The sequence below is a fragment of the Thalassophryne amazonica genome, chromosome 14, assembly GCF_902500255.1.
Source record: "Thalassophryne amazonica chromosome 14, fThaAma1.1, whole genome shotgun sequence".
NCBI classification, from domain to species: domain Eukaryota; kingdom Metazoa; phylum Chordata; class Actinopteri; order Batrachoidiformes; family Batrachoididae; genus Thalassophryne; species Thalassophryne amazonica.
This window is the reverse complement of record NC_047116.1, coordinates 8,945,078-8,971,172: the sequence shown is the minus strand read 5'-3', so window position 1 is coordinate 8,971,172 and position 26,095 is coordinate 8,945,078. Positions and strand designations below refer to the sequence as shown.

The following is a 26,095-nucleotide window of genomic DNA, read 5'->3' as shown; positions in this document are numbered from 1 at the left end:
AACCACCTCAGCTGGGTCCTTTCAATGCAGCAGAATCATATGTTTTATTTTTGTAAATTCAACAAAACTGGATCTGATTTGTTAGCTATTTGAAAGTATTACATTTATTTGTGAGCTTTAAAATCTTTTGTGGTTGTAATATACACTATTGATTAATATACAGTTGTATGTAAACGTTTGGGCACCCCCGATGATTTGCATGATTTTCCTTTATAAATCATTGGTTGTTTGGATCAGCAATTTCAGTTACCTATATCATATAGCAGACAAACACAGTGATATTTTAGAAGTGAAATGAAGTTTATAGGATTTACAGAAAGTGTGCAATAATTCTTTAAACAAAATTAGGCAGGTGCATAAATTTGGGCACCCCAACATAAAAAATACATCAATATTTAGTAGCTCCTCCTTTTGCAGAAATAACAGCCTCTAAATGCTTCCTATAGCTTCCAATGAGAGTCTGGATTCTGGTTGAAGGTATTCTGGACCATTCTTCTTTACAAAACATTTCTAGTTCAGTCAGGTTTGTTGGTTTCCAAGAATGGGCAGCCCGATTAAAATTGCACCACAGATTTTCAGAAATATTCAGGTCTGGGGACTGAGATGGCCATTCCAGAACATTGTACTTGTTCCTCTGCATGAATGCCTTAGTAGATTTTGAGCAGTGTTTATGGTCGTTGTTTTGTTGAAAGATCCAGCCCCGGTGCAACTTCAACTTTGTCACCAATTCAAGAACATTGTTCTCAAGAATCTGCTGATATTGACTGGAATCCATGTGACCCTCAACTTTAACAAGAATCCCAATACCTGCACTGGCCACACAGCCACGCAGCATGATGGAACCACCTCCAAATTTTACTGTAGGTAGCAAGTGTTTTTCCTGGAATGCTGTGTTCTTTTTCAGCCATGCATACCGCCCCTTGTTATGTCCAAATAACTCAATGTTAGTTTCTTCAGTCCACGGCAGGGAAGCATGGTGGATTAGTGGTTAGCACTGTTACCTCACAGCGAGAAGGTCATGGGTTCAATTCCCGCCTGTGGCCTTTCCGTGTGGAGTTTGCATGTTCTTCCTGTGTTTGCGTGGGTTTCCTCTGGGTGCTCCGATTTCCTCCCACATCCAAAGACATGCAGGTTAGGTGGATTGGAATCTTTAAATTGTCCATAGGTGTGCATGTGTTTGTTTGTCTGTTTGTGGCCCTGCGACAGACTGCCGTCCTGTCCTGGGTGTACCATGCGTCACACTCTATGACTGCTGGGATAGGCTCCAGCCCCCCGCGACTGCGATTGGACTAAGTGGTTGAAGATGAGTGAGTGAGTGCAGTCCACAGCACCTTATTCCAAAATGAAGCTGGCTTGTCCTAATGTGCTTTAGCATACCTCAAGCAACTCTGTTTGTCAAGCAAGATCATGTTGTAGGTCTTTGGAGCAGGTCTGTGGGTTTACTATGAGTGTTCTCACCATTCTTCGCTTGATGTTATGAGATTTTTCTTGGCCTGCCACTTCTGGCCTTAACTAGTACTCTGCCTGTGGTCTTCCATTTCCTCACTATGTTCCTCACAGTGGAAACTGACAGCTGAAATCTCTGAGATAGCTTTTTGTATCATTCCCCTAAACTATGATGTTGAACAATTTTTGTTTTCAGGTAATTTGAGAGTTGTTTAGAGGCTCCCATGTTGCCACTCATTAGAAGACATGCAAAGAGGGGAAACATTTGCAAATGGCCACCTTAAATACCCTTTCTCATGATTGGATTCACCTGTTTAAGGAGGTCAAGGGTTAATGAGCTTACCAAACCAATTGTGTTCCAATAATTAGTGCTAAATGTTTTCAAATCAATAAAATGACAAGGAGCCCAAATTCATGTACCTGCCCAATTTTGTTTAAATAATTATTGCACACTTTCTGTAAATACAAGAAACTTCATTTCACTTCTCAAATATCAGTGTGGTCATCTGCTGTATGATATATTTAACTGAAATTTCTGATCCAGACAACCAATGATTTATAAAGGAAAATCATGAAAATTATCAGGGGTGCCCAAACCTTTTGCATACAACTGTAAAGAGGTTAGGACTAGTGGACCCTAGGACCAGTGGACCCTAGGACCAGTGGACAGCATCTAGCTCTAATAATACATCTATAGCTGAAACAGTCAGATGATGGGATTAAAGGGACAAAATGGTGAAAATGAATGTGAATTTAACTGGAATGTAAAGTTGAAAAGTTATATTTTGGCCAAATGTTACAAAAGAGTTGCACAATGATATTTTCAGGAAATGTTGTGTTTGTGTCATGGCTTTGGTAAATGTGGTGTAATGAAGTGTTTATTTCAAAGATGCTAAATATCAATTTCCAGGGTTTGTTTGTGGAGTTTCTATCAAATCTAGACAATCGAGGTTGTGAAAGCTTCATTACTTTAATAATGTCTGAAATCAGTTGCTTTAAATTTTGTACTTGAAGTCATGTTACATTCAATTTGGTTTTGGAGCTGAACTCTTGTAAAGGGACGCTAACACAGCTCAGGGCTATCAGTGCATTGAGATTAAGGACTGGAGTTGTGCGATGTGACCACAGCGGTTTATTTTTCAGGAATGTTTTTAATGTCACCTCTTATTTACAGCAGCAGATGAAGAGCGCCACATTTTTTGACTCTGTAAAGGATTCGGGCAACAAAAACAGTGATGCTGCCACAATTCATCAACATCAGCAACAAACAGCCAGATTCAGTGGCAACACTTCTACCTGCTGACATACAGAAAATTAAAACAATTAGCTGGGTGCTGTTTGGGTGCTGATTTTTAGGGCCCGAGTAGGCAACGTCCTACGAGGACCCTATTGTAATTGCGCTGTTTATTATTATTATTATTATTATTATTATTATTATTAGGGCACGAGTAGGCAACATCCTACAAGGACCCTATTGTAATTGCGCTGTTTATTATTATTAGGGCCCGAGTAGGCAACGTCCTACGAGGACCCTTTGTAATTGCGCTGTTATTATTATATTATTATTTATTATTATTATTATTATTCTTAATCTTGAAATCGAAATTTCGGCCTCTTCCCATGCTCAAAAACTCACCAAACTTTCCAAAGTCATCCGGCCGGATCCGAAATTCGATATTTTTGGGGCCTCGCACATGGCCGCAGAAAAATCAGGAAATAGCGCCCCCTAGAAATTTTCAAAAACCCCTACGCATTGGGCTTTTTTCGTCGTAGCCTCACGAAATTCGGTACACATATTTACCATGCCAGGACGCACGAAAAAGTCTCTTACTGTCATGGTGACATATCGACAGGAAGTCAGCCATTTTGATTTTAAGTTTCAATTTTGAGCAAATTTTTGCCATTTTTGGCCATTTCCACTACTTACATTTGAACGAACGCGTCCTAGGGATTTCATCCGATTGACTTCAAATTTGGTTAAAATCATCACAACACATGGTGATCAAAAGTTATCAAAAAATTCTAATTAAGTCAAAAGACGTGGCTGCTAGGGGTCGTCAAACTTTGGCGAGCTTTTCGGAGCACGCCATTTCACTTCGAACGGCTGTCATGCCCACATACTTAATCATAGATCCTTCAAACTTGCTGGACATGATGAGGGCTCCGCCCTGAACGTCTACATATCTTAGGTTCCCACCTGCGCCATAGCGCCCCCGGTGGTGGCGGGAAATGTCCTATTTTACTTTAAGAGGTCCTGATGTCACATACTTAACCCAATCAACTTCATTCCACTTTTAAAACATGCAGAACAAATTGGTGAACATAGGCGATAAACGCAGTGAAGTTACGAGTAACGGCGTCCGTGTGGCGGCGTACCGAATATTGCCCATTCGCCATGAAATTACGTTCTTCCTTTTGACGGCTTTAATTTTGTCACATCATCATGAAAATTGATACACAGGTCGAGCACGACAACCTCTTACAATTCATAGGGGCGTCGCCCATGGGCGGGGCAAAATGCCTCAATAGTGCCCCCTTGAAACTTTCAAAACTCCCTCCCCATAGGGGTTTTTTTGGAGTAGAGAGATGAAAATTGGTACACATGTGTGACTTGCATAGATGTACAAAAAAGTCTCTTGCACCATGGGTCTACTCCAAACAGGAAGTCGGCCATTTTGAATTTTCTTCTCATTTTGGCGTGATTTCCACATGTTGTATTTGAACGAACTCCTCCTAGAGATTTTGTCCAATGCACTTCAAATTTCTTCCAGATGACCCAGAGACAATACTGACCAAGTTATCAAAAGCTTTTCTGTATGTCGAAGGGTGTGGCCGCTATGGTGCCGCCATTTTGACCCTTCGCCATATGAACATTATACTTAAACAGGTACTGAAGTCACATATTTAACCCCATCAACTTCCTTCCACTTCTAAAACATGCAGAACAACTTGGTGAACGTAGACGATGATCGCCGTGAAGTTACGAGTAACGACATCCGTGTGGCGGCGTGCCGAATATTGCCCATTCGCCATGAAATTACGTTCTTCCTTTTGACAGCTTAAATTTTGTCATATCATTATGAAAATTGAAACACAGGTCAAGCATGACAACCTCTTACAATTCATAGGGGCATCGCCCATGGGTGGGGCAAAGTGCCTCAATAGCGCCCCCTTGAAACTTTCCAAAACCCCTCCCCATAGGGGTTTTTTTGGAGTAGGGAGATGAAAATTGGTACACGTGTGACTTGCATAGATGTACAAAAAAGTCTCTTGCACCATCAGTCTACTCCAAACAGGAAGTCGGCCATTTTGCATTTTCTTCTCTTTTTGAAATGATTTCCACATGTTGTATTTGAACGAACTCCTCCTAGGGATTTTGGCCAATGCACTTGAAATTTCTTTGACAGCATCCGAAGATGATACTGACCAAAAGTTATCGAAAGCTTTTCTCTATGTTGAAGGGTGTGGCCGCTATGGTGCCGCTATTTTGACCCTTTGCCATGGAACATCAAGTCATGATAACTCCTTCATGCTTTGCCTGATTGACTTGAAACTTCACATGTATGATGACGGTTGGCCCCTGAACACACCCAGCACCTCTGTTTGTACACTGAGCGCCCCCTAGTGGATGAACAATCAACATGTCATAACTCCTTGATGCATTGTCTGATTTGTTTAAAATTTTAACTGTGTGATGAGTGGTTGCCCCTGCATGCACATGCCCACATGTGGTCACAAGGGCACCCACTGGCCTGAGTAGGCGGTTGCGCGGAACGAGGGCCCGTATATGACTGCTTGCAGTCCTAGTTATTTGGGCCCGAGTAGGCAACGTCCTACGAGGACCCTATTGTAATTGCGCTGTTATTATTATTATTATTATATTATTATTATTCTCACTTTTGAAATCGAAATTTCGGCCTCTTCCCATGCTCAAAAACTCAAACTTTCCAAAGTCGTCCGGCTGGATCCGAAATTCGATATTTTGGGGGCCTCGCACATGGTCGCAGAAAAATTGCGAAATAGCGCCCCCTAGAAATTTTCAAAAACCCCTACGCATTGGGCTTTTTTCGTCGTAGCCTCACGAAATTCGGTACACATATTTACCATGCCAGGACGCACGAAAAAGTCTCTTACTGTCATGGTGAAATATCGACAGGAAGTCGGCCATTTCGATTTTAAGTTTCGATTTTGAGCAAATTTTTGCCATTTTTGGCCATTTCCACTACTTACATTTGAATGAACTCGTCCTAGGGATTTCATCCAATTGTCTTCAAATTTGGTCAAAATCATCAACACAATGGTGATCAAAGGTTATCAAAAGATTCTAATTAAGTCAAAAGGCGTGGCTGCTAGGGGTCGTCAAACTTTGGCGAGCTTTTCGGAGCACGCCATTTCACTTCGAACGGCTGTCACGCCCACATACTTCATCGTAGATCCTTCAAACTTGCTGGACATGATGAGGGCTCCACCCTGAACGTCTACATATCTTAAGTTCCCACCTGCGCCATAGCGCCCCCCGGTGGTGGCGGCAAATGTCCTATTTTTACTTTAAGAGGTCCTGATGTCACATACTTAACCCAATCAACTTCATTCCACTTCTAAAACATGCACAACAAATTGGTGAACGTAGGCGATGAACGCCGTGAAGTTACGAGTAACGGCGCCCGTGTGGCGGCGTGCCGAATATTGACCATTCGCCATGAAATTACGTTCTTCCTTTTGACGGCTTTAATTTTGTCACATCATCATGCAAATTGATACACTGGTCAAGCACGACAACCTCTTACAATTCATAGAGGTGTTGCCCATGGGCGGCGCAAAATGCCTCAATAGCGCCCCTTGAAATTTTCAAAAACCCCTTCCCATAGGGGTTTTTTGGAGTAGAGAGATGAAAATTGGTACACATGTGTGACTTGCATAGATGTACAAAAAAGTCTCTTGCACCATGGGTCTACTCCAAACAGGAAGTTGGCCATTTTGAATTTTCTTGTCATTTTGCCGTGATTTCCACATGTTGTATTTGAACGAACTCCTCCTAGGGATTTTGTCCAATGCACTTCAAATTTCTTCCAGATCACCCAGAGACGATACTGACCAAAAGTTATCGAAAGCTTTTCTTTATGTTGAAAGGTGTGGCTGCGATGGCGCTGCCATTTTGACCCTTCCCCATGGAACATTATACTTAAACAGGTACTGAAGTCACATAGTTAACCCGATGAACTTCCTCCCACTTCTAAAACATGCAGAACAAGTTGTTGAACGTAGGCGATGATCGCCGTGAACTTACAAGTAACGGCTTCTGTGTGGCGGCGTACCAAATATCGCCCCTTTGCCATGAAATTACGTTCTTCCTTTTGACGGCTTTAATTTGTCACATCATCATGAAAATTGATACACAGGTCAAGCATGACAACCTCTTACAATTCATAGGGGCCTCGCCCATGGGCTGGGCAAAATGCCTCAATAGCGCCCCCTTGAATATTTCAAAAACCCCTCCCCATAGGGGCTTTTTTGGAGTAGGGAGAAGAAAATTGGTACACATGTGTGACTTGCATAGACGTACAAAAAAGTCTCTTGCACCATCAGTCTACTCCAAACAGGAAGTCAGCCATTTTGAATTTTCTTCTCATTTTGCAATGATTTCCACATGTTGTATTTGAACGAACTCCTCCTACGGATATTGTCCAATGCACTTCATATTTCTTTGACAGCATCCAAAGATGATACTGACCAAAAGCTATGTTGAAGGGTGTGGCCGCTATAGTGCCGCCATTTTGACCCTTTGCCATGGAACATCAAGTCATGATAACTCCTTCATGCTTTGGCTGACTGACTTGAAACTTCACATGTATGATGACGGTTGGCCCCTGAACACACCCAGCACCTCTGTTTGTACACTGAGCGCCCCTAGTGGATGAACAATCAACATGTCATAACTCCTTGATGCATTGTGTGATTTGTTTAAAATTTTAACTGTGTGATGAGTGGTTGCCCCTGCATGCACATGCCCACATGTGGTCACAAGGGCACCCACTGGCCTGGGTAGGCGGTTGCGCGGAACGAGGGCCCGTATATGACTGCTTGCAGTCCTAGTTAGGATTATTATTTTTTTCTAGGCACAAAAAGTCAATGGGCAGCAAAAACCAGGCGGTGCTGAAATCTGAGATTTACAGGGCTGGTAGATCTCAGGAAAACCTTGCCGTATACAAAAGATGACCGGTGAAAACCACTAAGTGGTGCTATAAATAATAAAACGCATTGACACGAATAACTTTTGATCCATGCAGTCAAACATAGGAAACCTTTATACCGATGCAATTGATGGAGTGAGCCCATTCTAACTGTGTAGGCCACGCCCATTTGCGCCTCAATATTTTTCAGAATATTGCGAAATGTGCCAAATTGGCCTGAACAAACCCGTCTGTGCATTTTGACGTAGAAAATCCAGATTGGTGTCAAAACGTTCTCTGGGTTGCAAATCTTACTCTTTACTTCATGATATGTTTTCTCATTAATGGGATCACAGAACGGCATGAATTTGGGCAGGTACATGCAGGGTTTTGGTGGGAGGATCATCAGTGCAGACGATTCTGGACGATAATTTCTTTCTTCCTCCGCCGGATGTTGCAGGTCAACAATGAGGGTGGACAATTCCTGATGATTCAAAGTTTTTGGGTGCGACTCTTTCGATCAGAGGTCTCAAACCAGTTCCAGAACGTGCGGCGAGGGTGCAGGTTTTCTGTGCAATCACCCGCTCCAGCAGGTGATATCAATGATTAACTGATTCTAGAGAAATGAACATTCAATACACGAGCAACAGCTCTGGCTGACATTCCTGCTGTCAGCATGCCAATTGCACGCTCCCTCAAATCTTGCGACATCTGTGGCATTGTGCTGTGTGATAAAACTGCACCTTTCAGAGTGGCCTTTTATTGTGGGCAGTCTAAGGCACACCTGTGCACTAATCATGGTGTCTAATCAGCATCTTGGTATGGCACACCTGTGAGGTGGGATGGATTATCTCAGCAAAGGAGAAGTGCTCACTATCACAGATTTAGACTGGTTTGTGAACAATATTTGAGAGAAATGGTGATATTGTGTATGTGGAAAAAGATTTAGATCTTTGAGTTCATCTCATACAAAATGGGAGCAAAACCAAAAGTGTTGCGTTTATATTTTTGTTGAGTTTCCTTAGTTTTCTGTTCTTATATATTCTTTGGTCCACTGTTCTAATAAAACAAGTCATTTTAGCCTCTGAAACTATGACAGAAATGTATTCTTTTTTTCTGGTATTTTGCACTTAGAATCAACGAATGAATTAATCATGAAAATGACTGTTAACCACATTATATTTTTACTTATAATTACGTTCTCTTGTGCTGAACTAAACTGCAGATATTAATGAATCACTGTTCTAAAAACATACACTGTTGTCAGTGAATGGCCTTTTAGACCTTATGTCTTTAATGTTATCATGAACAGTTATAAACATGTCTTCTCACTTCCTCTCACTCTGCTGTGGTCTCACTGCACTTGTAGTTGAACATCTGCTCTTGTTACTGTTAAATTATCAAAGTTAGTTTTTTCATTGTGCAAAATTAATTGTGCTGTTTTGTTTGCTTTTTTTTACCTGCTGAGTTTGCCCATGGCTCAAACATGATGTGAAACAGCACCGAGGTGTTTGCGCGCAGCGCTGAGGTGTTGGTCCTGCACTACTAGCTACTGGTGGTTGGCTCTCACTGCGGTATTATATCACTTCCTGTTCCGGAGCACGGTGGTGTTTTGCTGTATCTGTTAGCTGTTTAATCTGCGCAGTTAGATTGATCTAGTTAACTAGATAACGATTTGTTTCACAGTGTAATCTTCACGTGCCTTAACTAAAGCACTCCCTCTGCTGAATCACCTCTAAATTATTTACACATTATTCACTTTGCGTGTTTTTAGGAATCCGCTAGCTTAGCGCAGCTACTAGCTCTTAGCCAGTTTAGCATGGTGGCTTCTCCTGTCTCTCCCGCACTTTTCTACTCTGGGTGTGAAATGTTTAGTTATACCTCAGCCTCCTTTAGCAGTAATGGTACTTGTAATAAGTGTAGCTTATTCGTAGCTTTGGAGGCCAGGCTGGGCGAATTGGAGACTCGGCTCCGCACCTTGGAAAATCCTACAGCTAGCCAGGCCCCTGTAGTCGGTGCGGACCAAGGTAGCTTAGCCGCCGTTAGTTCCCTCCCGGCAGATCCCGAGCAGCCGGGAGGCAGGCCGACTGGGTGACTGTGAGGAGGAAGCGTAATCCTAAACAGAAGCCCCGTGTACACCGCCAACCCGTTCACATCTCTAACCGTTTTTCCCCACTCGGCGACACACCCGCTGAGGATCAAACTCTGGTTATTGGCGACTCTGTTTTGAGAAATGTGAAGTTAGCGACACCAGCAACCATAGTCATTTGTCTTCCGGGGGCCAGAGCAGGTGACATTGAAGGAAATTTGAAACTGCTGGCTAAGGCTAAGCGTAAATTTGGTAAGATTGTAATTCACGTCGGCAGTAATGACACCCGGTTACGCCAATCGGAGGTCACTAAAATTAATATTGAATTGGTGTGTAACTTTGCAAAAACAATGTCGGACTCTGCAGTTTTCTCTGGGCCCCTCCCCAATCGGACGGGAGTGACGTGTTTAGCCACATGTTCCTTGAATTGCTGGCTGTCTGAGTGGTGTCCAAAAAATGAGGTGGGCTTCACAGATAATTGGCAAAGCTTCTGGGGAAAACCTGGTCTTGTTAGGAGAGACGGCATCCATCCCACTTTGGATGGAGCAGCTCTCAATGCTAGAAATCTGGCCAATTTTCTTAAATCCTCCAAACCGTGACTATCCAGGGTTGGGACCAGGAAGCAGAGTTGTAGTCTTACACACCTCTCTGCAGCTTCTCTCCCCCTGCCATCCCCTCATTACCCCATCCCCATAGAGACGGTGCCTGCTCCCAGACCACCAACAACCAGTAAAAATCTATTTAAGCATAAAAATTCAAAAAGAAAAAATAATATAGCACCTTCAACTGCACCACAGACTAAAACAGTTAAATGTGGTCTATTAAACATTAGATCTCTCTCTTCTAAGTCCCTGTTAGTAAATGATAATAATGGATCAACATATTGATTTATTCTGCCTTACAGAAACCTGGTTACAGCAGGATGAATATGTTAGTTTAAATGAGTCAACACCCCGAGTCACACTAACTGCCAGAATGCTCGTAGCACGGGCCAAGGCGGAGGATTAGCAGCAATCTTCCACTCCAGCTTATTAATTAATCAAAAACCCAGACAGAGCTTTAATTAATTTGAAAGCTTGTCTCTTAGTCTTGTCCATCCAAATTGGAAGTCCCAAAAACCAGTTTTATTTGTTGTTATCTATCGTCCTCCTGGTCGTTACTGTGAGTTTCTCTGTGAATTTTCGGACCTTTTGTCTGACTTAGTGCTTAGCTCAGATAAGATAATTATAGTGGGCAATTTTAACATCCACACAGATGCTGAGAATGACAGCCTCAACACTGCATTTAATCTATTGTTAGACTCGATTGGCTTTGCTCAAAATGTAAATGAGTCCACCCACCACTTTAATCATACCTTAGATCTTGTTCTGACTTATGGTATGGAAATTGAAGACTTAACAGTATTCCCTGAAAACCACCTTCTGTCTGATCATTTCTTAATAACATCTACATTTACTCTGATGGACTACCCAGTAGTGGGGAATAAGTTTCATTACAGTAGAAGTCTTTCAGAAAGCGATGTAACTAGGTTTAAGGATATGATTCCTTCTTTATGTTCTCCAATGCCATATACCAACACAGGGCAGAGTAGCTACCTAAACTCTGTGAGTGAGATAGATTATCTCGTCAATAGTTTTATATCCTCATTGAGGACAACTTTGGATGCTGTAGCTCCTCTGAAAAAGAGAGCCTTAAATCAGAAGTGCCTGACTCCGTGGTATACTTCACAAACTCGCAGCTTAAAGCAGATAACCCGTAAGTTGGAGAGGAAATGGCGTCTCACTAATTTAGAAGATCTTCACTTAGCCTGGAAAAAGAGTCTGTTGCTCTATAAAAAAAGCCCTCCGTAAAGCTAGGACATCTTACTACTCATCACTAATTGAAGAAAATAAGAACAACCCCAGGTTTCTTTTCAGCACTGTAGCCAGGCTGACAAAGAGTCAGAGCTCTATTGAGCCGAGTATTCCTTTAACTAGTAATGACTTCATGACTTTCTTTGCTAATAACATTTTAACTAAGAGAAAAAATTACTCATAACCATCCCAAAGACATATCGTTCTCTTTGGCTGCTTTCAGTGATGCCGGTATTTGGTTAGACTCTTTCTCTCCAATTGTTCTGTCTGAGTTATTTTCATTAGTTACTTCATCCAAACCATCAACATGTCTATTAGACCCCATTCCTACCAGGCTGCTCAAGGAAGCCCTACCATTAATTAATGCTTCGATCTTAAATATGATCAATCTGTCTTTATTAGTTGGCTATGTACCACAGGCTTTTAAGGTGGCAGTAATTAAACCATTACTTAAAAAGCCATCACTTGACCCAGCTATCTTAGCTAATTATAGGCCCAATCTCCAACCTTCCTTTTCTCTCAAAAATTCTTGAAAGGGTAGTTGTAAAACAGCTAACTGATCATCTGCAGAGGAATGGTCTATTTGAAGAGTTTTCAGTCAGGGTTTAGAATTCATCATTAGTACAGAAACAGCATTAGTGAAGGTTACAAATGATCTTCTTATGGCCTCAGACAGTGGACTCATCTCTGTGCTTGTTCTGTTAGACCTCAGTGCTGCTTTTGATACTGTTGACCATAAAATTTTATTACAGAGATTAGAGCATGCCATAGGTATTAAAGGCACTGCGCTGCGGTGGTTTGAATCATATTTATCTAATAGATTACAATTTGTTCATGTAAATGGGGAATCTTCTTCACAGACTAAGGTTAATTATGGAGTTCCACAAGGTTCTGTGCTAGGACCAATTTTATTCACTTTATACATGCTTCCCTTAGGCAGTATTATTAGACAGCATTGCTTAAATTTCATTGTTACGCAGATGTACCCAGCTTTATCTATCCATGAAGCCAGAGGACACACACCAATTAGCTAAACTGCAGGATTGTCTTACAGACATAAAGACATGGATGACCTCAAATTTCCTGCCTTTTAAACTCAGATAAAACTGAAGTTATTGTACCTGGCCCCACAAATCTTAGAAAACATGGTGTCTAACCAGATCCTTACTCTGGATGGCATTACCCTGACCTCTAGTAATTCTGTGAGAAATCTTGGAGTCATTTTTGATCAGGATATGTCATTCAATGCGCATATTAAACAAATATGTAGGACTGCTTTTTTGCATTTGCGCAATATCTCTAAAATTAGAAAGGTCTTGTCTCAGAGTGATGCTAAAAAACTAATTCATGCATTTATTTCCTCTAGGCTGGACTATTGTAATTCATTATTATCAGGTTGTCCTAAAAGTTCCCTGAAAAGCCTTCAGTTAATTCAAAATGCTGCAGCTAGAGTACTGACAGGGACTAGAAGGAGAGAGCATATCTCACCCATATTGGCCTCTCTTCATTGGCTTCCTGTTAATTCTAGAATAGAATTAAAATTCTTCTTCTTACTTGTAAGGTTTTGAATAATCAGGTCCCATCTTATCTTAGGGACCTCATAGTACCATATCACCCCAATAGAGCGCTTCGCTCTCAGACTGCAGGCTTACTTGTAGTTCCTAGGGTTTGTAAGAGTAGAATGGGAGGCAGAGCCTTCAGCTTTCAGGCTCCTCTCCTCTGGAACCAGCTCCCAATTCGGATCAGGGAGACAGACACCCTCTCTACTTTTAAGATTAGGCTTAAAACTTTCCTTTTTGCTAAAGCTTATAGTTAGGGCTGGATCAGGTGACCCTGAACCATCCCTTAGTTATGCTGCTATAGACTTAGACTGCTGGGGGGTTCCCATGATGCACTGAGTGTTTCTTTCTCTTTTTGCTCTGTATGCAGCACTCTGCATTTAATCATTAGTGATTGATCTCTGCTCCCCTCCACAGCATGTCTTTTTCCTGGTTCTCTCCCTCAGCCCCAACCAGTCCCAGCAGAAGACTGCCCCTCCCTGAGCCTGGTTCTGCTGGAGGTTTCTTCCTGTTAAAAGGGAGTTTTTCCTTCCCACTGTCGCCAAGTGCTTGCTCACAGGGGGTCGTTTTGACAGTTGGGGTTTTTCTGTAATTATTGTATGGCTTTGCCTTACAGTATGAAGCGCCTTGGGGCAACTGTTTGTTGTGATTTGGCGCTATATAAATGAAATTGATTTGATTTGATTTGTTTGCGTACAGAATTCAGGTGTTTGCGCACAGAGTTGATTAAAAGTCAGCAGAATGGATTTTTCCCCCTTTAAATGATGTTTTTGACTTCAGACTGGATTCAAAGTTTTGGATCAGGATACCTGTTCTGGCTTCACCAGCTGGCCGAACTCACGGCTGCCAAATACGAGCATCACTAACCTACTTTCACATGCTGTTTCCTCACATTTGCATTCAGGGACTCATAGATAATGAGGAACCAGAAAAGCCTTCATACACAGAACAGCACAGGGACACTGCAGAATAAATTCACAGCTGCTGTTTCACCCTTAATCTCGTGACACTGCACTCATAATTATATTAATTACCCAGCGTCCACGGCGCGTGGGTTACAGCAGTCAAAGATCCATCACATTTACAGCTGAGTGTGAAGTGTTTGAGATCAAACTGCTGGATGCCCTTCTTCAGGTCGAGATTTCCAGGATCTTTTTTTCGTAAATGAGGCTGAAAAAAAATGAAGCATGAGCTCCTGAGAGGAACGGCACCAGGTGAAGACGGAGCTGAGCCACAAGGCAAAGCTCTTAATTTAACTGTTCCTTTCAGTGCACGCTGGATCAATTTGATCAGTTCAGAAGAAGAACTGGAGACCTGCCCAGGCTCTGAGGTCACACAAGACAAGAAGCTGTACCAGACCAATCACAGATGTGTCTCCGCAGGAGGCATTCAAAGCGGCTTGATGGCCAAATATTCAGGTGCCAGATTGTCACCAGCACTGCGCACATTTGGATGCAGATTATCTGGCTGCACACCTGTTTTCAGGGTGGATTTATCCTGCCTGATCGTTTACAGCGTGCAGTGGAGAAAATCCTCAGCATTGACCACTTTCTCCACAGTGAAATCTCTCCCCACTGTGGAGCTGCTGCTCTCTATAAAGAGACATTCTGAAAAATTGAGTCTTGGAGTAGTAGCAGTTTGATTAATGTTGGATAAATTAACGTCTGTAGGTCCCATTAGTGCCCACATTTTCTCTTCTGCTTCCAGATATTTAATCCTCCTTGGGCTTAAGATGGTCGGCCTTTCTGCTACTGGCTATTCCTCTATTTACGTATTTGGTGGCATTTTCCTTTGATCTTTTTCCATTGTAGGAGGGTTATTCCTTTTATTTCTTCTACAAAGATTTTACATCCTAATTGGTCAACTTTGACCCTGACCAGTGTTGCCACAGTTACTTTGAAAAAGTAATCTGATTACTGATTACTCCTTGAAAAAGTAACTAAGTTACTTTCCTGATTACTCAATTGTAAAAGTAACTAAGTTAGATTACTAGTTACTTTTTTAGTTACTTTCCCCAGCTGCCGACAACAACCCTCTGTCACCTCAACATGACAATGATACCTGTTTTGCCAAAACTCACTTTATAGGCACCCTTTCTTGACTTCAATGAAAATAAATACTTGTTTCATAAAAAGTAAAATAAAGACCTCTCTCTTGACCTCATATTTAACTGTTGACAGCACTGTAACAGTAAAACTTGCAATTTCGAGCCTACATTGTTTATAAAGGTAACTATTAAATTCTAACATTTTTCTAACATTTAAATTCTCTCTAAACATTTTACTTGTCGAAATTATTATTATTTTAAGCAATATTAGTTGTAGTAAAAAACGGCTTCAAAATTGCACCTTTAATCTAGGGGTGTTGTGGGGGAGGGGGCACATCCTTGCCCCACGCCCCCATTCCATCTGGATTCGCCCCTGCTTTGGCGTTTGAGCACAAAGAATGAATAACATTTATTTATGCAGAAAACATGACCAGATTTACAGGTAAGAAAGTTTTATTGCGTTTTCACATCATGTGGTCCTCAGAAAGAGAGTTTAGGTGCATTTGAGTGGAAAATAGTGTTAGTTGTTGACGCGTCGCGGAGGATCAGCTGTTTTAACGACCAGATACAGAGCGGCTCAGCTCAGAATTCTAAATAAAGGAGGAAAAAAAGTATAAAAATGTCTTTGTAAAGTTCAGTGCAGGTGTGCTGATCACCGTGCTTTAAGAGGTGAGGACGAGTCGAGCAGCTGCAAAAAACCGCGGATTAAAAGCTCACAGCTTGCTTAAAGTGGGGACGTTCAGTCGAACCCGACCTCCTGCCCACGGACCAAGTTTAATGCTGTTATCGACCCACAATGAAAAATAATAGTAACGCACAGTGACATGGAGAAGTAACTTTAATCTGATTACTGATTTGGAAAGATTAACGCGTTAGATTACTCGTTACTAAAAAAAAGTGGTCAGATTAGAGTAACGCGTTACTAAGTAACGCGTTACCGGCATCACTGACCCTGACTGCTGTTTTTTTTCCCCCTAATCACTGATCTCTGATAGATGATTGATCCCAATCTCGGTCCACTGATACTGATTACTCTTCTTTGAATAGTAATTTCTTGATTGCTGATTTCTGACCTTTGAGCCTGATCTTTGTTTCTGATTACTCATCTTTACCCATCTCTGATCCTGATATTTGGCTGTGGATCCTCATTGAGCTTTGACACTGATATTTGTTTCCGGTCACTCATTTGGATGATCTTTGTCAATGATCTTGATCACTGAGTACTGATCCTGATCACTCATCCTGCACAATGACTTTGGATTGCTGATCTCTAGTCACTGATTCTGACCAACAAACTTTGATACTGATTAATCATCTTTGATGTTTCTTTGGTCTTGATTAATGACCTCTGCTGAATATGATCACTTGCTGACCTTTGACCTTTATCCTGATCATTAATCTTTGATCCTGATCTTTATTTATGAATACTCACCCTTGACTGCTGATTCTGGTCTCTGGCCTTGGATGCTAATCACTGAGGTTTGGCACTGATGCATGTCTTCAATCCTAATCTCTTGCTATTGATACTGATGCTGAGCACTCATCCTGTCTGCATGATGATTTTGGATTGGTAATCTCTACTCCTTGATTCTGATCATTGAGCTTTGATACTAAACTTTGATTCTGATTAATCATCTTTGACCTGTTTCTTTGATCCTGACTGTGAGTCAGAAATTAAATAAAGGTAATCACCTCTGTTTAATCTGGTCACTTGCTGATCTTTGACTGTTGCACAATGTCAAATAGGTTAAGTTTTCTTTGCTGTTTCTCTGCCTGTATGTATGTCTTGTTTTGATCGTGTAATTTGGATCAAAATAATGATCAGGCAAATATGGATCTCTGATCATGATTACCAAACAATTTAATCTCTGATTACAGATTAAAGAAATTATGATTCAAGATCACAGAAATCAAAACTCAAAGGCAAGATTGACCCTTGGGTCCTGATCCACATCAAAATGTAATCTACTGATCTCTGCACAAAATTTCACTGAAATCCGTTCATGTCATTTTTCGGGTTCCTGGTTACATTTTAACGGGGTACGTCTTTGGCTCATGCATGTCTTCAACATTTGTACTTTATCTATTGTTTAAATTGTGTTTTTATAGTATACTTTTACTATCATATGTCCTCAGAACATCATTTGTTTTGTGTCATGTGCATCATGTACTCGAATGACAAAGACATGAAGAATCTTGGAGGAGACACAAACGTCCTTACTGAAGTCCGCTGATGGTCTCTGGTGGAGGGACAAATTGTCACAGACAACAAACAAATCTGAGGGCCCCTTTACACATAGTGCGAATTTGGTCGATTTGCGTACAACTCCAGGGCGACTCACCGCGGTAGCGCTCATATGAGCACACCACGAAACATCACGCCGACGGGCAGGCGTGCACCGTGGTTTGTGCATGCAGTGTGAACTGCTGCAGTTGCAACTGTATTCCATGGGACAAGGTGCACCACATCGCACCACTGATGTGGAGGAAAAAAAAAAAAACAGCTGTATAATTAGTGAATATCACTAGGTTGATATAAATAATACAGAAAAGGGGACAATACAGAACCCCGCAGTTAAATAACTCTGGTTAAAAGAAAAAAAAAAAAAACAACACCACTCACGGGATTTGAACCCACTCACTCTGATTACCAGATGGAAACTCTACCACTGCACAGAAGCTGTAACAGAAGCGTGAAATGGCTAAAATCAACAAGCAGACAAACATATTTTCTAAAAAAATGAAAGAAAAGTGCTGTGATAACTGACCAAACGGTGTTTGGTACGATGTATTTCTGCCGATATGTGACTGAAAGTGGTGTATTTGTCGTACTGTTGGCCTGTCATATGTTCCTGCGGCACCCCACTCACTGTCCTGTCAGACAGACGTTCAGATCACCTGCTGCATGTCCATATGGACTGACGGTCCAGTCCAGCTGGAACAGCCCCTCAGCGTGCACACTCTCCAGCCCGTCGCAGAAGCAATATATGTTTTTATATTTTTCAATGTGAGTACAGCAAGCGCACACACGCGTGTGTCCATCAAAACACGGTTCTCCGTGTTCTGCAGCTCTGATGTCCAGGACCAGAGATTTCAACAGCTGCCATGCCCCCGTCCATTCAGCGCACAGACCATGGTGGCACTCTGTGATCAGATGAGATATGCCTCGCCTGTGCGGTGGGGGGAGAGGACCACACGCATGAACATGTTGGGTGGGAGCGGGGGGAGCCCGCAACACACACACACGTTGTGGGCGGAGCCGACGGCATGCCACATCTCGGCAACTCCACAGTTGTGTGGAATTTAGACAAATTTCACTGCCAGCACGACAGTGGTTGTCTGCAGATTATTGTCGTGCCAAAAGTGCAACTGGCCACACATTTTCTAAGTGCCAAACAAGTGGTGTTAGATATTCGTGCGTGTCAGCTGGAATTTGGCTGACCCTGCCACAAGAGGGTTTGATGGGTTCGCACAGTGCACACTTTGCCTTTCAGCCACTGGTGTGTGCAAATAGTTGTTGCAACAGGTGTACGAGGCATTAGAAGCAGGAATGATTTTACATGGTTTGCACACGATTCCTGCGTCATGCGCACTTTGTGCCCATTTCAACCAAACGTCTCGCACTATGTATGAAGGGGCCCTGAGCGCTCTGATTTCAAGTTTGTCTCCAACATCTGTTAACATCCTTCATATCCATTTTTCACACTGTCTGCTGTTGGTGCACGTTTACCTGAACTATTGTTAGAAAATCATCTTCTTCAATCAAGCGCAAACAAAAAGTTGAACTGCTTCTCTTAAACAGTTTTGCATGATGCTGGCTGTAGGGCTGAGCACACACAGGTGCATCACCATTATAGCATTGTTGTAACATTATGACAGAGCTAAGAGGAACTCAGACCCAAACAGGGGAACCAGATAGAACTTGCTCCACTTTTTATGTGTGGGTCCATCATTTTTACGCTCCGGTCACATTAGCTACAATGAGGGTGACAAGCAAGTTGGTGTTTGCTGCTTGATGGGCGTTCCTGGGGCGTGGCCAGCTTGTGGTTACTTGTCATTAATGTGCACAATGTTTAATGACAGTAGATTATAAAGGATGTGAAAACCCAACACTGTCACTGAGTTTGTACCTTATGTTTGACTGCTAAATGGAACCAAATTTCACTTGATTTGTTTCAATCCAAAGTATCGCTAGTTAGCATGCTAACATCTCCATAAGATGCCTTGTAAATCACTTCAGAGGCGTTATCCTGTTACAAAAAAAATGTTTTTACTTTTAGAAGTGTTTATTTTTTGCTAACGTTTACAAAATACATGAGAAAATGCCAAACATAGCAGATTTATATGTTTCTGAACATTTTCCGCCCTCTTGGTTTATTTTGTTCGAGAGAGCAACCAGCTGACATCATGCTGCTTTTTTACTCAAATTGGCATCTGCCGTGTTGCGTCGCTCACCATTTGTATAACATAGATTTCTCTGCAATTTTGGCTCCACCTAGATTGTAGTACAGTAGTGTTCAGAATAATAATAGTGCTATGTGACTAAAAAGACTAATCCAGGTTTTGAGTATATTTCTTATTGTTACATGGGAAACAAGGTACCAGTAGATTCAGTAGATTCCCACAAATCCAACAAGACCAAGCATTCATGATATGCACACTCTTAAGGCTATGAAATTGGGCTATTAGTAAAAAAAAAGGTAGAAAAGGGGGTCTTCACAATAATAGTAGTGTGGCATTCAGTCAGTGAGTTTGTCAATTTTGTGGAACAAACAGGTGTGAATCAGGTGTCCCCTATTTAAGGATGAAGCCAGCACATGTTGAACATGCTTTTCTCTTTGAAAGGCTGAGGAAAATGGGACGTTCATGACATTGTTCAGAAGAACAGCGTAGTTTGATTAAAAAGTTGATTAGAGAGGGGAAAACTATATGCAGGTGCAAAAAATTATAGGCTGTTTATCAACAGTGATCTCCAATGCTTTAAAATAGACAAAAAAACCAGAGACGCGTGGAAGAAAACGGAAACGGATCAAGACAGTCTGGAGTTACCTGTAAGTGCTGTGACAGTTAGAAGACGCCTGTGTGAAGCCAATTTATTTGCAAGAATCCCCCGCAAAGTCCCTCTGTTAAATAAAAGACGTGCAGAAGAGGTTACAGTTTGCCAAAGAACACATCAACTGGCCTAAAGAGAAATGGAGGAATATTTGTGGACTGATGAGAGTAAAACTGTTCTTTTTGGGTCCAAGGGCCGCAGACAGTTTGTGAGACGACCCCCAAACTCTGAATTCAAGCCACAGTTCACTGTGAAGACAGTGAAGCATGGTGGTGCAAGCATCATGATATGGGCATGTTTCTCCTACTATGGTGTTGGGCCTATATATCGCATACCAGGTATCATGGATCAGTTTGGATATGTCAAAATACTTGAAGAGGTCATGTTGCCTTATGCTGAAGAGGACATGCCCTTGAAATGGGTATTTCAACAAGAGAATAACCCCAAGCACACTAGTAAACGAGCAAATTCTTGGTTCCAAACCAACAAAATTAATGCCTCGCAGATGTGAAGAAATCATGAAAAACTGTGGTTATACAACTAAATACTAGTTTAGTGATTCACAGGATTGCTAAAAAAGCAGTTTGAACATAATAGTTTTGAGTTCGTAGCGTCAACAGCAGATTCTACTATTATTGTGAACACCCCCTTTTCTACTTTTTTTTTTTTACTAATAGCCCAATTTCATAGCCTTAAGAGTGTGCATATCATGAATGCATGGTCTTGTCGGATTTGTGAGAATCTACTGAATCTACTGGTACCTTGTTTCCCATGTAACAATAAGAAATATACTCAAAACCTGGATTAATCTTTTTTAGTCACATAGCACTACTATTATTCTGAACACTACTGTATACCGACTGCTGTCGCTGCTCCACTCCTGCTCTGACTGAAAGTTGTCACTTTGCCTCTGTCACTTGTAGCTAACGTAACCGTTAGCTTAAGGGACTAGAAGTGTGTTATTCACTTGTCATTTCACCGTGTCTTGGTGCTGCCCCAGTAACTTTATGCTTCTTCTTCCAGGTTAAACATGACGGTCTCATCAGAGTTTGTAAAAATCACTCTTTTAGTAATCCTGATACCAGCTACCAGAGTCTAGCAGATATTTGCGAGAACATGGAAAAAAAATGCACCAGAATCACACTGATTGCTTTTGATTGTATAATTTCGTACTGACTTTCCTCTCAAGGTCGTTTGCTTTCCCAGCACAGCCTCATCTTCCTCCTTTCTTCTATCTCCTCCCGTCTACAGGGATCTCGATGCCTATCCCTGTTCTGGGACTCAGAGACCACTCCAAGGTCTTCAAAGATGGGAGCTGCCTGCTGACTGATAATAACTTTGTGCTGGTTGGCTCCTTCGTGGCGTTCTTTGTCCCCCTCACCATCATGGTCATCACCTACTTTCTGACCATAAATGCCCTGCAGAATGAAGCCACCCTCTGCTTAGACCAGCTGGTCCCACGGCCCAAATGGAGCACATCTTTCACCTTAAGCTTCTTGCCCCAAACTTCACTGTCCTCTGAGAAGCTCTTCAGACGGTCAATTAGCCGTGAAACCGGCGGGCCGCGGCAGCAGTGGTGGTCTGGCGGCTCGTGGGAGTATCTCCGGCTCGCTGTTTGGCCGCCGCACCATGCAGTCAATCAGTAATGAGCAAAAAGCCTCAAAGGTCCTGGGGGTGGTGTTTTTCCTCTTTGTGGTCATGTGGTGCCCGTTTTTCATCACTAACGTGCTGGTGGTCGTGTGTGACCCAGAGGTGTGTGACCCAGTGCTCATGGGAGGGCTGCTGAACGTTTTTGTCTGGGTTGGGTATCTGTCCTCCGCAGTCAATCCGCTGGTCTACACTCTGTTCAACAAAACATACCGAGCAGCATTCCTGCGCTACGTCCGCTGCAGGTACCAGCCGGAGAAAAAGCCTCTACAGTTGATCCTGGTGAACACAATCCCACCGCTGGCGTACAACTCCAGCCAGTTGATACGAAACGGAGTGCCGCACTCCAGTGGTGCTGCAAAAGACTCGTCTTCGTCCAGGCAGGAACCTGAGAGACACCAGCCGGGGGGGATAGGCCATAGAGGCAAAGACGAAAGTTGTGTGTGATTGTAGGTCAAATGCATTTGGTGCTGACAGTCTTAAATAGAACTTAAAGCTCATCCTGTGTACCGTGGATCAGGTTAGAATTCTGTCGGGGTGTCACTTTGGAGCAAAGGGTTCATGTTTGGAGGCTGAGGCCAAAGTGCCAAAGACAAAGTGCCTCCTATCAGGATTTTGGGAAATAATGAATCTAGTTTATGTATTTCAGTGACCCAATCTTCAAAAATACTTGGCAATAACTTCAATCCCAAATCGGCCAACAACTACCCAGAGAAGAGTCCCATCAACAGGTTTGGGATCAGTTGAACAGGTTCATCTGTTCTTGGACTAGAGCTGATAATCTTGAATCACTTCTAAGAAAAAAAGTCTTATTTTCTACACTAAATACTAAACTGCTGTCATCACACTGCCAGTCGATAAAATTTGGGTAGAAATCAGCAATAGAAGAGTGTCACATTATGTGACATTATAGAAACCTTTTTTTTTTGGAGAAAAAGTGTAAAAACTTCACAGTATCAAGCATTTTCCAGAGAGGCTTAACTGCACTGACCTCAGTGACCCCATCGTCTCACCGGTTCGTTGTTACCAGGTGGAGTCCGTGGGTGTGATGGGACACGGACGACCCACCTTCAGGTGGGTTGGCAGGGATCAGGCCGGATTTTCTGCCACTTTATCAGATGTTAGTCCGAGAAGGCAACCGGACCCTGATCACACAGGGCAGAAAATCTGCCGAAAAGAACAGGAAAGTTATTGCTTCTTCTTCTTCTTCTCATGTATATTCTGTTGAAAACACAAAATACTCTGACAGGAAGCACAGGCTGTAGTCAGAAAACAGACAAATCTATATTTGTATTTTGTGCCGATTTCCATCTATAAATGTGAGTTTAAAAGAATTTTGTTGGGGCACACATGAAAAGGTCATCAGTGCAGGCGGATTCATTGTAAATGTCACTTTTTATTGTGTTTTTGCCCGTGCACAGAGGCACTTGTGTTGCAGAGGAAGATTTTCTTTCATCTTTACATGTTGTAACAAATGGTCTGATTGCCACATATTTAAATGTCATGTTAAGAAACATGTTATTATTGATTTTCTGTACAGGAGTGAAGAGATGCAGGACAGACGCCGGGCAGATGAATAAAGGCGTCTTTGAGTTGTTGGTGATTTAAGGGAACTGGATCGCTTTTCAAAATGTCAAACTTTTTCCCCCTCCAGGTTTTCCAGCTCCCTGCACACACTTAGTTAAATTTTTTTTTACCTTACCTGATATCTTTTTTAACGCTCAACTGTTTATTGTGTCCATCCCATGACTTGTACTTTTCAATCATCTCATTAGATGTCTCCTTTTGTAGTTATTGTGTCAGCTTTGTCACATAACTAGTTGGACTAGTTGGAGGTGATTTTATACACCAAACACATGAGACCCCTCATCTGATTGTAGATTATCTCCAGTTCATTAATCATGTGACCGACAGTGAACATTCAATAGTCAAAAGACCCGTTGGTCTGAAGGTCCATCAGGCTAGATGCCCCCTGAGTAGTGGAGGAACATGCATGTGGACACCCGGAGCCTCAGGACTTCCCCGCTACAGGGCCAGAAGCCGAATGACGACGTGCCACAGAGAAACTTTCAAATCCAGAGGAGAACAGGTTTTTCGTAGCACTGCTGATGCATGCTGTTAACCTGCTAGCTAACTAGCTAACCGGCCTTCTTTATGGACTTTCAGACCAATGAACCTTCAGAATAAATGATTCATCCCCGTGATAGACAAGTTTATACACACCTTGGCCAAAACCTTTTAAACTAAGTTTTACTGAATTTCGGATATTACTTTTTATCAAACAATATATGATAATTCAACATTAATACCTACTTAATTTTAAAATAAAGATATTTAAATGATCACCTGAGATTAGTTTTCACTTTAAGATTAAAAATAATATATTTGTAGTAATTGCATAAAGAAGCCTAAAGTTTTAATTATTTTGATATCATTCAAACAACAAAAACCTAAAAAATATAGTTTTGTAGACATTGTATTCTATTGTATCCCAAAGGCCTGCATTATTATTTTAAATTTTGTTCCCCCTAACAGGAACTTCTCACTATTCCTAGGGTCCACTAGTGCTAGTCCTAGTATTAAGGAGAGCATGTTGAAGTTGTTTTTACTTGTTTTTAATCAGGTATTGCAAAGACTTTGCATCTGTCTGTGCTCGGCATAACTCCGATCCTATTACTACCAGGGTCTTCAAATTCACAGAGAGCATTCTTGGGACACAGACCTTGGACAAGTTCAAAAATGGATAACCTTGACCTATTTTAAGAGGTCAAAAGGTCACATTCGTTCCACACACTTTCACTGATTGCATGCTCACAGCACACATATTTGTGGTAGGCTATATGTTGCACTAAAGTAAGTTAAGTAACGTTACAAACTTGTGACAATTAAAGCATTTAATTATGGTGAATTACCATTATTTGTTGACTTTCAATTCAACAGATTTATAGACAGCAGTACAATTAAAGGTGATTAATAGTGTATGTCAACAGAATCATATATTTCACTCAACATTCATCTATTCACCTATCTGGGATCAGGTCACGTGAGCAACAGCTCTAGCCGGGGACTCCAGACTTCGGTTTCCTGGCCACATTGACCACCGCTGACTGGGGGATCCCAAGGCTTTCCCAGGCCAGTGTGGAGATATAATCTCGCCACCTAGTCCTGAGTCTTCCCCGGGGTCTTCTCCCAGTTAGACGGGCCTGGAACACCTAACTAGGAAGGCGCCCAGGGGGCATCCTTACCAGATGCCCAAACCACCTCAGCTGGGTCCTTTCAATGCAGCAGAATCATATGTTTTATTTTTGTAAATTCAACAAAACTGGATCTGATTTGTTAGCTATTTGAAAGTATTACATTTATTTGTGAGCTTTAAAATCTTTTGTGGTTGTAATATACACTATTGATTAATATACAGTTGTATGTAAACGTTTGGGCACCCCCGATGATTTGCATGATTTTCCTTTATAAATCATTGGTTGTTTGGATCAGCAATTTCAGTTATATATATCATATAGCAGACAAACACAGTGATATTTTAGAAGTGAAATGAAGTTTATAGGATTTACAGAAAGTGTGCAATAATTCTTTAAACAAAATTAGGCAGGTGCATAAATTTGGGCACCCCAACATAAAAAATACATCAATATTTAGTAGCTCCTCCTTTTGCAGAAATAACAGCCTCTAAATGCTTCCTATAGCTTCCAATGAGAGTCTGGATTCTGGTTGAAGGTATTCTGGACCATTCTTCTTTACAAAACATTTCTAGTTCAGTCAGGTTTGTTGGTTTCCAAGAATGGGCAGCCCGATTAAAATTGCACCACAGATTTTCAGAAATATTCAGTTCTGGGACTGAGATGGCCATTCCAGAACATTGTACTTGTTCCTCTGCATGAATGCTTAGTAGATTTTGGAGCAGTGTTTATGGGTCGTTGTTTTTGTTGAAAGATCCAGCCCCGGTGCAACTTCAACTTTGTCACCAATTCAGAACATTGTTCTCAAGAATCTGCTGATATTGACTGGAATCCATGTGACCCTCAACTTTAACAAGAATCACAATACCTGCACTGGCCACACAGCCACGCAGCAGATGGAACCACCTCCAAATTTTACTGTAGGTAGCAAGTGTTTTTCCGGAATGCTGTGTTCTTTTTTCAGCCATGCATACCGCCCCTTGTTATGTCCAAATAACTCAATGTTAGTTTCTTCAGTCCACGGCAGGGAAGCATGG

At 41.8% G+C, this 26,095-nt stretch overlaps 1 protein-coding gene and 1 long non-coding RNA gene across 2 annotated transcripts; one reads left to right on the top strand and one right to left on the bottom strand.

Annotated features, from left to right (window-relative positions):
- Positions 1-481: 481 nt before the first annotated feature.
- Positions 482-21,596, bottom strand: LOC117525230. The gene is made up of 3 exons (XR_004565001.1): positions 21,467-21,596; positions 17,803-17,807; positions 482-492 (listed from the first exon to the last, which is right to left on the bottom strand). It is a non-coding gene; the product is annotated as an uncharacterized LOC117525230 (long non-coding RNA).
- Positions 21,597-21,723: 127 nt separating this feature from the next.
- Positions 21,724-22,311, top strand: LOC117525321 (5-hydroxytryptamine receptor 2A-like). Its single transcript, XM_034187146.1, has one exon. It carries the CDS (start codon positions 21,847-21,849, stop codon positions 22,309-22,311), a length of 465 nt encoding a protein of 154 aa, XP_034043037.1. The 5' UTR covers positions 21,724-21,846.
- Positions 22,312-26,095: the final 3,784 nt, after the last annotated feature.

What these genes read in the sequence shown, in the direction of transcription:
- LOC117525321 (XM_034187146.1), top strand. Translation starts at nt 21,847, where the DNA reads ATGCAGTCAATCAGTAATGAGCAAAAAGCCTCAAAGGTCCTGGGGGTG.